The 13,823-nt window shown below is 33.4% G+C and overlaps 1 protein-coding gene across 1 annotated transcript; it reads right to left on the bottom strand.

The window, feature by feature from the left end:
• Positions 1-11,047: 11,047 nt before the first annotated feature.
• On the bottom strand, positions 11,048-13,167 carry LOC132622588 (UDP-glycosyltransferase 83A1-like). Its single transcript, XM_060337214.1, has 2 exons — positions 12,664-13,167; positions 11,048-12,227 (listed from the first exon to the last, which is right to left on the bottom strand). The coding sequence occupies exons 1-2, from the start codon at positions 13,142-13,144 to the stop codon at positions 11,278-11,280; spliced, it is 1,431 nt and encodes a 476-aa protein (XP_060193197.1). The 5' UTR covers positions 13,145-13,167; the 3' UTR covers positions 11,048-11,277.
• Between the last annotated feature and the right edge of the window lie 656 nt (positions 13,168-13,823).

Here is a 13,823-nt window from a genome sequence, read left to right as displayed (position 1 = left end):
TTAACAAACATGCATCTTTTCAAGAGCAGGTAAATCTAGAGTAATTGCTCAAGTATCAGAATAAGTAAAAGCAAGAAACATGCTCTGATTTAACATCTTTTAAATGTACAAGAAAAAGGGATGGAAAAGGCAATATGTACGTCCTTGATGTTAATAGCAATGCACGCGAGTTGCAAACTCAACAGGAAAAGAAAAGAAAAGTCCAAAACGGCAAAGGGTGGAAAATGGAAAAAGAAGAAATGCTGCTGGCACATCATTGTTGCATGCCAGACAAAACAAGTGGGTCATACCTGGTTGAACCAAAAAAAGCTCATTTAACCATGTTCCCTAGGGCCCCTGGTCCCAACAGTTCCGAATGTGTCATCCGACACTATTTCGTCAGACTTCATTAAATTAAATGTAAAAAGGGACAGTTTGATACTTCGAAGTATTTGCGTTTTCATGCACGGATCGGAAATGGGATGCACTTCCGGCGGAAGCGGATTTAAGATTTGAAGGTAGTTGGTGTTATAATTTTTTTTAATGTACATTTTGTTAAGAACGTATATTAGGTCGGTTTCATATCTTTTTAGTTTATTCAGATCAATTTAATAGGCTTTTTTATTTGCAAATATGAAATTAAATCTCAAAAATCAAGAAATGAACATAATTAACATTTTAAACAAGGAATCACACCCATTAACATAGGAAGTAAAATCAATATTTTCACCAAGAGACTTGCATCTCTTATGTATATTAAAAAATGAATTTGCACAAGTAAAATAACATCTTCAATAAGGGAATTACACCAATCAAAATAAGAAAAATAATAGAAAATCTCTTCAATAGGTAAATACATCTCATAAGTAAATGTAGAATTAGATAAACTACAAGTTCTCAAAAATAAATCATAAATTTCATGTTTTTTCTAAGCAGTGTTTACGAAATTTCCGTCACAATTTAAGTAGTAAAGTGATTTAAATTAAATTTAACAATTATAGAATAACATAAAGTTTATAATACACTCCCTCCGTCCATTTGTATTTGTCCATTATACTAAAAATATATGTCCACTTTTACTTGTAATCTATATAGTTTGAAAAATCAAGACATAATTTACCATTTTATACCTATTTTTCCCTTATTATTAAGTACTCCAATTCATTTCACATTTTATTTATTGCTTATTAAGAGTGTCGCAAGTCAAATATAGACAAGTAAACATGGACGGAGAGAGTGATAAACAAAAGAAATTATTAAAAAAAAATGAATTTTGATCTCAATTCAAAATTCTCATTGAGACCCAAGTTTTTTGATGTAAATGCTCACAGATTTAAGATTAAGAGAAATGCTTAATTTAAGGGATTTTGAAGTTTCTATTTGTGTGTTCTCACTAGAGATCACAGATAAAATAATAGAAAAAAAGGAAAGACAATATAAATAATAAAAAGATAAATAGAAAATTGGGAGAGCCGAAAAGAGAATGACTGGTATAAAGGAAGTAAAAAGCACAAAGAAAAATGGTAGTTGGAAAATGTTCAAGATAGATTCAAACTTGTGTCTTTTTTTTTTTTTTTTGGTCAAAAGATTAAGATTTTCTCATTCAACCAAAAACTTGTGTCTACCAGTCGTGTCACCTTTGTCTAATTTACGACTGGGGGTGACAGGATCAAATATTTAACCTAATTTAAACAAATTACAAATAAGTATATAAAAAAATCTAGGGGGTGCCATGCCACCCCCACCCTAAAGGGTAGATGCGCCCCTGACTTCAAGAGGGTGTGATGTAGGCTAGCATATCTAACACAAATATAAATGGCTAATTCCACGGCTCGAGCTCATTACCTATAAATCTGACAAAGACAACTTTATCATTACTCCAAAGCTCCCCTCCGTGACTTCACTAAAATGTACATGCCAGTAAATAATGTTTACATAAAAGAATAATGATTATAGTATATACATGTACTAATAAGTAGCCAGCATTTGAAAGTAATAAGAATCAAATGTCTCGGGTTCGAGCTCTGGATATGTAAAAATCTGTTATTCGAGTGTTTTCCCCTTAAATGGACCTTAAATGACGCAAATCTTGATTAGTCGAGACCTCAATATAGATATCGCATACTGGATGGAAAATAAAAAATAAAAAAGACGGGAAAGTCAATTTGAAATAAGGAAAGTTAAAAAAAAAAAAAAAAAAAAAAAAAAAAAAAAAGGAAAGTTTAAGAAATTATTTCCTACATTACCAGACAAAAATTCATATACGAATTGTGAAACTATTGCCTAAATTATTGTGCAGGCTATGGCCCGGGAGAGGGAGAGAGTTGTGCTCTTTTACAGACCAAAAACAAAAGGAATAAAGCACACACTCAAACTGTGAGGCACATGCTGCTATTGATGGATCCTAAAACATGCTTCTGTTCTGCTGATGGATCAGTTGCTACTTGTTGATACATTAATTTGTACATATACAGCTTATTCAAAACTACACATGAGTTATCTTCGTCAAAAAAAAAAAAAAACTAAAATGGTCGGAAGTTTTTAATTTGATCTCAATGATTAATTTAGAAGTCATGGTTATTCTTCATTGGGAGACACAAAAAGAAAAAAATTCTTGTACTTATATTGAGATAAAATGTTTAATAGAAAATTAAAACTTTGAAATAAGGTTTTGAACTTCTTTATCATCACTTTACTAGACGTTATACATCAAGCAGATTCAAGTGTGATCTTTTAGCAATTTTCTTAAAAAGAATTCTTTGGTGAATTTTTGTACCTCGCCACAGGTTTCGTTAATAAAAATCCTTGAAGTTCCTAAAAGGTAAACGAATTACCCAGTTGAAAACGAAAGTTTATTTGAGTGCGTTATACAGTGGCTTCAATTCCTTCACTTCTTTCAAACATCTTCTTATCCTTAATTAACATCAGTGGCTCACCATTCTATGAGGAGTTTTCTGTGCTGATTAACACTACTAGAAAAAGAGATTTTTCCCACCGACGTTTAGTGGAAAATTTGTGCACCGAACAATCTCACTGGAAAAATGCATGGTGGGAAACATGTTCTTATTGAAACGATGAGAAACTTCATAATTTTCCATGTGAAAATTTCACTATTTATGTTTTTTCCACCAATATTCAGTAGGAAATAACCACTGAAATTTTTTTAATAGGAAAATAGTGATTTTTTAGTAGCGGAAGAAAGTGTTTAACTTTGCGTCTATTAAAACTTGCATAAATAGAAAAGAACACCTGGTTATCATGAGATTGAATTACAATATTACCAAATTATTTAATCACAAGTGACACAACGTGCAAAAGTCACACGTGGCTTACAAGCCGTATATACATAGCAAAGGAAATCAATCACATGAAGACATGTGACTAAATTAAGTCTATCCATTTAGGACAATGTGATTTTCCCATATGCTTTTATCGATTAGTGGGTTGATAAACATATTTAACTCATAGTTGTAGAAGTATTAATTAATAATTGGGATTAGTACGTTCTGATAAGTGGAAGTAGCAAGGAAACAGCAAAGAAGAGAAAAGAAAGAAGGGTTGTGGACAGATGATCAGATAGCATTCAGGGAATGTGCAGAACATGCTGTTCCATTCATGTTACTTCACTGTCCATACTTTGACACATGCCATCCTTCTCCGATTTGGTGATTAGGCATCACATTCTTATTCATATTATTAGTAGCTGACTCAAAATTTCTAAATTATGAATGTTCATATTCTTTTAATTTAAAGAATTGAATTGCTACTAGTCACAGAATACATATTTGATCAATGTATCTATATGTTAATATTAATTACTTATATTAAAATACATCGTTTGGGCCAAAATAATAAGTGCTCAAGCAGCTATTGGTATGTAATATACCTAAGTAGGTTCGCCCAAGGCTCGTACAAATTGGTGGCACTCTCGTTGCTCTCCGATATGATACTTTACTCTTAACGGTAAATACTTACTCGTACTGGTTCAGATATAATTCTATCACAGACTCATTTAACTCTAACTCTAAAAATTACCTCATGAGAAAAAAGGATAGCAGAGCGCTTATAACGACTGTTCACTGTTCAGGCCTTTCTTTTCTGTCCAATTTAATCGAACACCACAATATATTAAATATTGTCGGATTCAGTAATAAATTCAAGAATTTTGACAAGCGGATTCAGAAAGATTTCAACTTGCGATATAAATCAATATTTCTTCGTCATTATAATGGAAACTTTCCTTATGTTAAGGAATTTCAAAAGTTTATATGTATAAAATTATTACTTTACTTATACAGTTGAGTTTTTTAATAAGGGGATATTCAATTGAACCCTTTCTCTATCCATTTTACGTCAAGCAATACGTGGAGTAACTCCCGATATAATAGTAAAAGCAAGACGTGTAGGTGGATCGACTCATCAAGTTCTCATTGAAATAGGATCGACACAAGGAAAAACACTTGTCATTCGTTGGTTATTAGCAACATCCTGAAACAGACCAGGTCGAAATATGGCTTTCAAATTAAGTTCCGAATTAGTGGATGCTGCCAAAGGGAGTTGTAGCCAGGGGCGGATCTATGTGTTGTCGAGGGTGTTCGGGTGAACACCCTCAGCAAAAAATTACAGTGTATATATAGGATAAATTTTCTGTGTTTACGTGCATATATTAACTTTTGAACACTTTCGGTAAAAAATTACAGTGTATATTTAGATTCTTTTTTTTTCTGGACACCTTGAATGAAAATTCTGAATCCGCCACTGTAGCTCTGCAACTAATTGGATCAACTACTCTTTTGAATTAACAAGTAGTCCATATATTTAGCATATGTTATATTTTCTGAAATTTTATAAACTATACGTATTAAAAGAGTAGATACAGACACACTTTGCCACCACAGTGGAAAAGCCATGTTGGCGTTGTGCTTTCACCCGTCCATTTGTGCATGTGTTTATCCCATGTGCTTTTTTCCCTTCTTTTATTTTCTTACACAGTTTTTAGGCTTTGCTGGCCCCATACTCACATTCACATGCACCATTTTAGGAGTCCATGAACCCCCTCTTTCACTCCTTTTTTCCTTTCCATTGTACTGACTTTATTGCCCTTCTTATCTTCCTAAGTTAGGTGACACTAATTTTCTCTCTTCTAAAATTCTACTAATAGTGTGTGTTTTAATCACATTTTCTGATGGTCAAGTTCAATGTTTCTACGTACTTGTCTAATCTTTTATTGAAATTGTGTTTCTACCCTTGTCGTTATTAGTTATAGTGGATTAATGTACGAACAATATTCACGATTATAACATTTCATTGTTTTTCCACGATAAAGATCTTTAGAGCATGCATGTTGAATTGGCTTTCTTTTTAATTATATGTCATGTATGACGTCTAAGAACAAAAATCATTTGTATAAAGAGAGTATGATTGGAGTTCTTAATATTCACGCCACACGTCAATTTAGCCTTTTTCCCCTTGTTCACTATTCAAAAATCATATACATTCTCTGCCAAAAAGATTTTGAAAAAAAAAGGTGTGTTCTACAATAGAATATAAACAGAAAACGAAACTGTGATGTATAAAATTACAATGTAAGCATAATATATATAAAAATGTGAGGAAGTAAAAGAGTAGAATTTGTTTGGATATTTGACGAGGGTAATTTAGGAAACAAAAGTTGAAGGTACTGTTCATTAACATGGGGCATAGAAGATAAAAAAACAGCTTTACTGTTCCCCTGAAGAATTCCGTGCTCGCTAGTTGTGCCCATCTTCCCGCGTTAATTTTTCGAGTCATATACTACCTCCGTTTCAATTTATATGAACTCATTTAACTGGGCACGATATTTAAAAAAGAGGGAAGACTTTTGAAACTTGTGGTTCAAAATAAGCCTTGAAAATTTGTGTAACTGTAAATCATTCATAAAGTGAATTTGTTTCCAAATTAGGAAAGAGGCCATTTATTTTGACACGGATTAAAAAGGAAATAGGTTCAAACAAATTGAAACATACCACCAAAATTGGTGTCGTTTTGTGACCAAATTATACTACTTTCCATTGTTATATTTTTATGGGTGGCAAAAAAACTACTCCCTCGCTTTTAATTGTCCAGTATTTCAAAAATAGATTTTCAATTTTACTTATCACTTTTAGCATATCAAGAGAAGATAATTTATTTTTTTCCTGTTTTACTCATAATATTAATTACTCACTTCAAATTATTTTTCAAATCCAATAAAAATATGTACCAATTAATATGGGTACATTGACAAATTTTACACTTTATTTATTATTTCTTAAATAGCGTGAAAAGTCCAAAGTAGATAAGTAAAAGTAAACGGAGGGAGTACAATTGAGGAAATAATCAAAGTGGGAAAAGAAGGAAATAATCAAACATAATCCTTAATAAATTAAATTAAAATTGGCTGAAATTTTCAATGTGTTTACTTTTAGATTTCTTCAGTGCAAAATACAGATCTCTTAGGATTTAACATAAGCTAAAAAAATTAACGTGCCACAAAAGTTATTGATCGTGTACAGGTATATTGAAGAGCTTACCAAATATAGCTTATATCGATGAGTGTTATAATTTTTTTAAAGCTATAAGTAAAACTTAACTTTTCTACAAATTATTAGTGTCATTTAGTATAAGTTATTATTTGTATTTATTTTCTGAAATGACCTAAAAATATTTAAAATATGTACGATTTTTGTATATAATTCAAGATCATTTATCTTTTTCTTTTTTTTATGTTACTAATTTTATTTATCATGCTCTGTTATCATTTACGTCTCAGAAAGATTGTCTTACTTTTTTTATTAATTTGTCACAAAAAGATTGTCATGTTTCTATATTTGAAAACAATTTAACTTTATGAGATGATTTAGAGTCACCCAAATATCTAAGACTTATTTTAGATCACAAATTTCAAAAGTCTTTATTTATTTCTTAAACTCCGTGTCAAGTCAAACTAATACAATCTTTTTGGGACGGCTAATCTCTAAAATATACTCCCTCCGTCCCATAATAAGTGTCACTTAGCCAAAAACACGCATATTAAGAAATCAATAATGCAATGTGAAGTTTACCAAATTACCCTTATATAATAAAAATAAAAATAGTTTTCCTCTTGATTAGAGCATGCACAAGTAGTGAACATTTTGACATTGGGAATCCAACAATACCAAGTTCTTATGTGGCTTTTCCAATCATCATTTAGATGTTACTTAAACTTGTCTTTTTGTCCAAGGGTAAAATTGGAAAAAACTAGCCAATTTATGTCTTGGTTTCCTAAGGTGACACTTATTATGGGACAATTTTTTTTAGTTAAGGTGACACTTAGTAGGCGTTTAGCCATCAATTTTGAAACCATGGTTTCAAACCAGCGTTTGGCCATCAAAATTTAGTCGTGGTTTGAACCCAAATCATCCAAAAAAGCATGGTTTCAACTTTTTTAAATAAAAAATTTAACCCATAAGTTAATATTTATGCCTACCAACGGAAATATTATATTAAATAGTAGTTACGTTACTATTCATGTTAAATTTTTGATTTTATTGAAGTAAAGTTTGATTAATTGATGTTGCATTATTTAGAAAAGTCTTCGAATAGTGTACTAATTTTGTTATAAACTATGATTTGCTCATTTGGTAAGATTGTATAAGAATTGAGAATGTTTTGATAGTTTTCACAATTTGTGAATTTTTATGTCTATAAGAGAAAATATAATTTAAAATATTCAAATTGTATATCCAAACATGGTTTCAAACCATGTCCAAACGGGGCCTTATCGTGGGACGGAGGGAGTATTTAATGAAACACTTGTGGTGGCAGTATTGTAGTTCCTACACAAACAAGTGGCAAATGCTCAAATCTTTCCATTTATTTTGGCCCCCCAAACTCATCACCTCTATCGTTATATAAGTACCTATTTAACACCAATTCCGTTCAACAGAAAACTCCATTCTTTATTCTTCCCTCTAACCCCTCAACCCCAAATGGGTTCAAGGCCACAAAATTCCATGAGAAGAGCAAGAAGAAAATCCACCAATCAGAAACGTCCAAATTTAGCTGATCAGGTAATTAGCAGTACCGGTGATAATAATTACAGTTCAATTTCGGAAAAATTGGAAGCTTTGAAGCAACTTCTCCCAGTCAACATTAATGGTGATATAAAAGCTGATCAGTTGTTTGAAGAAACTGCTGATTATATTGTTCTTCTCAGAACCCAAGTCTTCGTTTTACAAAAGTTGCTAGATTTTTATGATGATGGCTCTAAATATACTAATGGTCAGTCCCAGGATATTAATGTTGTCTAGTACGTATTATAATTAAAGAAAGAGGCAGCCCGTGGATGGGCCGAACCATGAGGTCTATTGTACTAACTTTACCTAATATTTCTGCGAGAGACTGTTTTCACAGCTCGAATCTGTGACTTCCTGGTCAACGTGGCAGCAACTTTATTAGTTACGCCAAGATTGCTTTAGTACTTATATCTTTAGCTCTTAATTCGTTGCTCCTTTTTGTTTTTTGTTTTTTTGATTATTAGTTTTCAATTAATGAATGGGTAGGTAGGTTAGTCAAGCTTTCAAGGTCACGTTAGTCCCAGTAGGCGTTTGGACATGCGAGTTGAAATCATAGTTTGAAACTATGAGAGCGTTTGGACATGCGATTTCATCTCATGATTCAAACCATGAGATGAAATCCCAAATCATTCAAAAAGGCATAATTTGGAATTTCAAACCATGTTCAAACGGCACCATAGTATCCGAAGAATTTAAGATTCTTTTTGCAAGCAGAACTATATTGGTTCACTTAGAGATTTTTCTTTTTTGTTCTGTTTAGCGCTGCTGAGCGTATATTTCTGTAATGTCCCTAATGGGAAAGGGTGATAATGAATACCCAAGATTTTCATTCTAGGTAAACAGATGAATTATTATGCTTAAAAAATTCCTTTCATTGTTATTTTCATGCCTGGACAGTTTAATTCTCCCATTCTACTATGGAAACTGCATTAAGACCCCCCCAAAAAAAAAAAAAAATGTACCAGCTAGTTTTAGAGTATGTGCTAACTTGTCTTCTAAGCTACTTTTTCAATAGTCATGTGCTAGGCCTACTAATCTGTCTTATTTATAAGATCATTAACCGCATTTTTTTTGTGAATGGTTATGTGGTGTAACTAATAGGCAAATTCCAAATTGCAAACTACGAAACAAATGTTGGGTATATGAGCAAGATTTTAGTGACATCGTTTTAAAGTTGTCACTAGTGGACTAGATTATTACATATGGTATAAAGCCACTTGGCATGCAATGTTAAACAATGGTGGACATCTGCATTCATTTGGCTTGGGAAAATTTTACATCAAAGAGATGTTGGTGAGACAAATTAACGTCATCGAGAGTGTTGAGTTCTTAAGGAGGTTGTAGGTAACACCCTAGGGAAATTTCACATATAGATACAACAAGGGAAAGATTGTGGATATAAACAATAGATACATATGAGTTATGACGTGTTTTAAAAGTAGTGCAAGTCTAGGCCCAAAACGAATGGTGTCACTTGTGGCCTGAAATATTATTGCAACAGTAATTTTCAAAGCAACTTGACTATGTATAAATCTGTACTTTCACAATTTGCTTGTTGTTTGAGGTGATGACTTAGTGCAGAGGGGGCCTGGTAATTGTTAAATTAAGAATTCTAATAATGGGGTTAAAAAGAAAAACAACAACATACCTAGTATAACTCTACCAGGTGGGGTTTGGGAAGGGTAGAGTGTACACAGATCTTCCCCTACCTTGTGACGGGTAGAGAGGTTTTTTCCGATAGACCCCCAGCTCAAGAAGAAATGAAAAAGCATCAATAATAACACTGTACTAATAAGCAGTAATAACAGCAAGATAATAAGATAAGGTAAAAAAACAATCAGATAGTACTAGAGATCTAATAATAAGGAGACGTAACAAAAATACTACTACTCCTAGTACGGAAAAGAAATCAGTATCGCCTCCGAGCAATAGCCCAAAAATGTTACACGGGAATATATCTCAATCTGCCATTTAAAGCAATTTTTGAGTCGTTTAACTTTTATTCTATAGAAGCTTCTATTTAAAAGAGATTTAGCAGACACTGGATATGTTGTTGTTATTTATACACCAAGAAAATTATTTCTAATATGCAATTATGCACAGTATAATTTATTTACTAAAGGAATTCAATTAAATCTGACATCATATACCTCGTTACTGGGAGCAGGGTGCGTAGAGTTGGTGAATGTTATAGATGACAATCAGAGTTTACAGGTGCAGGGGTGGGGGTGTGATTCTGAGTGATTTCACATGAGATATCAGAGTGGAATAGACAGGCGTTGCCTTTCATGTTATGGTGTCACAATTCCACGTGCTTTGTTATGGACGGCTGTGACAAGTGACAACTAGTACTACCACTACTAATTGTCACATGTGCACTGTGTCCCTATAACATGAATGAAGATAAACATAAATGACTTTTCGATTTCCCTACTCTATTTTCTCTAGCAAATAAAATATTAGTAGATCATAAGGTATTATTTAGCGAACACAATTGAACTCTTTAATATTTGCACTGTGATGAATCTCTGCTTGATTTAATTTCAAGATGTTCATTTCATCTACAGTGAGTCCATTGACTAAACCACATGAAAAGTGGGATACACTGTTGGGTCTGAAACACATCACACGTCAACGTTCAAAGATGATATGAAAAAGTATTAGGTTCAATTCTTGAAAGTGATCGGTGTTATTCAGGCAATTAATTGGACAACAATAAAGTTAACTTGTTAAGTAAATGGAGACAGAGAACTATTAGTTCTTTCATCTAACATTTGTTGCTGGGTTTCTTTCTTTGTCTGTCTTAACATAATGTCAGGCCCCAAATTAAATAGTTACACAATAAGTGAAACAGAAAGCAGAAGGATCATCTTTCCCACTATTTGACCCTATACGAGTTCACATTTTAGCTAGGGGTATTTTTATCCAAATTTTGTTTCTGCCTTAAAAATGGTTATTTCTCAATCACATTTCAAACGATGGCTACGTCTTAACAAGCAGTCCAAAAACTGAACGTCAAGACTAACTTTTACCAAAATGGGAACTGACATCGTTGGTTCTGACACCGTCTTGGACAAAGGAGTTTACAAAAGTAGAATACACTTGGTGACAAAATGATAAAACCACACAACAACATAAAAAGGCATGAATTTAAGTCCTCAAATAAGAGGCTCCATGCTTGTACTATAGAAAGCATAAACATAGAATCTTTCTTCAATATCTATGATGATTTAACCCATTGAATGACCCTTATGAAATTCTGGTGAGACCTACCACCTTCTTTGACTGATCCCATAGTCATTTCCTTGAGTTGCAAAGCTCTTTTCCTGAATGCATCATTTCCTAGCAACTGCTCCACCTTAACCTTAATTTCTCCACAACTAATGATCCCATTACCTTCTTTCTTTAGTCCTAATCCAACCTTCCATATATCACAAATATAACTCTGGTTCATATACTGGTCAGCAAAATAAGGCCAACACAATATAGGAACTCCATTGCTTATTGCTTCTATTGTGGAATTCCAACCACAATGGCTAACAAAACAACCTATACTAGGATGACTTAAAACCTTTTGCTGTGGTGCCCAACTCACAATTTTCCCTTTTTGCCTCCCTCTTCTGTCCACATAATTTTTCAAGAAAATATCAGTTTTTGCATCTAGAGCATCACTTCTCACAACCCACAAGAAAGGTTTGTTTGCTACTTCAAGCCCCAATGCTAATTCTTGAAATTGAGCTTCATTGAATATTGTGAAGCTCCCAAAGGCAACATACACAACTGAGCCTAATGGTTGTTGATCAAGCCAGTTTAAGCAAGTTGAGTCCTCAGGCCAGAACGATCCAGCCAGTGAATTAGGAGATTCTTTAGAAGAAATACGAGATTGTACTACTGGAGGGGACGTCCTCGGTTCGAGACAATTGCTTGCCAAAAGAGGACCTATAGGCACAATATTAGGTGCTAAGTTGAAGGCTCCTGGTTCAAGTTCATATGTTGAGTTGCAAATCAGCCAATCTGCTGATTTCACAGCTTTGTTGTTGTGAACCATCATGTTAAAAATGATTTTCTGCATTGCCAAATTCCCCATGCGTGTCCAAACTAAATTTGATGTATTCATAATAGGCATAGTTGGTTCAAACTGAAAAGTATGATCCTTTATTGTTGGAGTCCCTGCATTATAGGTTAAAATTTTCACTTGTGGATAAAGAGTTTAAGTTTTATGCACTGATGATACGGGTAAATCTCTATGATAAGTATTATTGTCAATCTGGTAAAAATAGTAACCCCATACAGGTTATGTGGCCCCTTCCTAAAGTATCCTGAAAGGGCAAAGGAACGCAAAGCAACAGGCTTTCATGTGATTGCTTTTCACCAACCAAAAGCCACCGGTACGGCACTAGCAATCTAGTCTAAACGTACTGAACGGGCTCTCGATGGAAAAAGTAATCACATGAAAGTCTGTTTTGCCTTGCGTCGCCCTTCTAAGAAGCTTCAGGAAGGCATGGGATAACATATCACATGATAATTGATAATGTAAAAATTCTTTATAGTCGGTGATATGACCTTAATCCGAACATAGAAACATAAATTAGTAGAAAGTATTCACCATCATTGTCAATTATGCCATCATCAATCAACTTTGGAATGTTAAAACCAAGAACCAAATTAGCAGCTGCAGCAGTTAAGAAGGCTGCTCTCTTAATTCCCAATTTGGCTGCAAGTTCCATAGCCCATCCAAGGCTCTGATCAGCAATAACACAAGTAATTTTTTCATCCTTAGATGCATTATTTTCTTGTATTAGCTTCTCAATTTTCCCAGGCATGATTTTAAAGATTGCTTCAGATAATTTACCAGGCACACTCTTATCCTCCCCAGATTCTGATTCATCTAAAATGGAAATCAGATGAATCTGATCATGCAAAGTATTTTTTCCTGCTAAAGAATTTAGAATACACTTGTGAGTGGACTCAATGTTGGCAAAAGTGATTTTGAAGCCATATTTGGCTAAGGATTGAGCTAGCTCCATCAAGGGAATAACATGGCCTTGTACTGGATATGGTATCATCAGTATGTGCAGTTTGCCCATTCTTGTTTTCTTAATCTTTTATGTTCAAATGATAACTTGGAGGTATATGTTTTGGTGGAGAGAGTTGTAAATTTATATGGTCATAGAATTGTGGGAAAAGGTCTAAATTAGCCCCTAACCGTTGCAAAATGGTTCAAATTTGTCCTTCGTTAATAGTTGGGGTCAAATATACTCCTGTTCTTACAAGATTGGTCAAATTAATGGAGGTCAAATTTGACCTCAACTATTAAGCATTACCGAAGGGCATATTTTGACCATTTTGCAAAATTCAGTATTATACTTGGACCTCTTCCCTAGAATTATTGAGAGTTCAGGTTATAAGTACCTACGTGTAAAGAATTTTTAAGCTATCAGGTCAGATATGTAGTAAATTAAAAGTAAATATTTAGTAATTACGTATTAATTGATAACCTAATGAAATGGTACTTAACATATTATCATAAGCTAACCCCCACTGATAGGGAAATTCTTTACGATTTACAGTGTCATTTCATATCACTTAAATGCAATAATTATCCAATAGCTTGTTAAGATTTTGAATCCCAAATCCGACCTTTGTAAGCAGATTCCCAGGAAAGATTGTAGGGTCACAGCTGGATCACTTAAATACCAACCTCCTTAGACAGAACCTACTTACGCCGTGATGTAAGCGAAGAATAAATAGCACACACAGATTTAT

Source organism: Lycium barbarum, chromosome 12, assembly GCF_019175385.1.
Source record: "Lycium barbarum isolate Lr01 chromosome 12, ASM1917538v2, whole genome shotgun sequence".
NCBI lineage: Eukaryota > Viridiplantae > Streptophyta > Magnoliopsida > Solanales > Solanaceae > Lycium > Lycium barbarum.
This window is presented reverse-complemented; position numbering and strand designations above follow the sequence as displayed.

Coding starts and splice junctions, on each gene's coding strand:
- LOC132622588 (XM_060337214.1), bottom strand. CDS start 13,144: ATGGGCAAACTGCACATACTGATGATACCATATCCAGTACAAGGCCAT. Junction 12,228..12,663: donor TGGCATAATTGACAATGATG/GTGAATACTTTC, acceptor CCTATAATGCAG/GGACTCCAACAATAAAGGAT.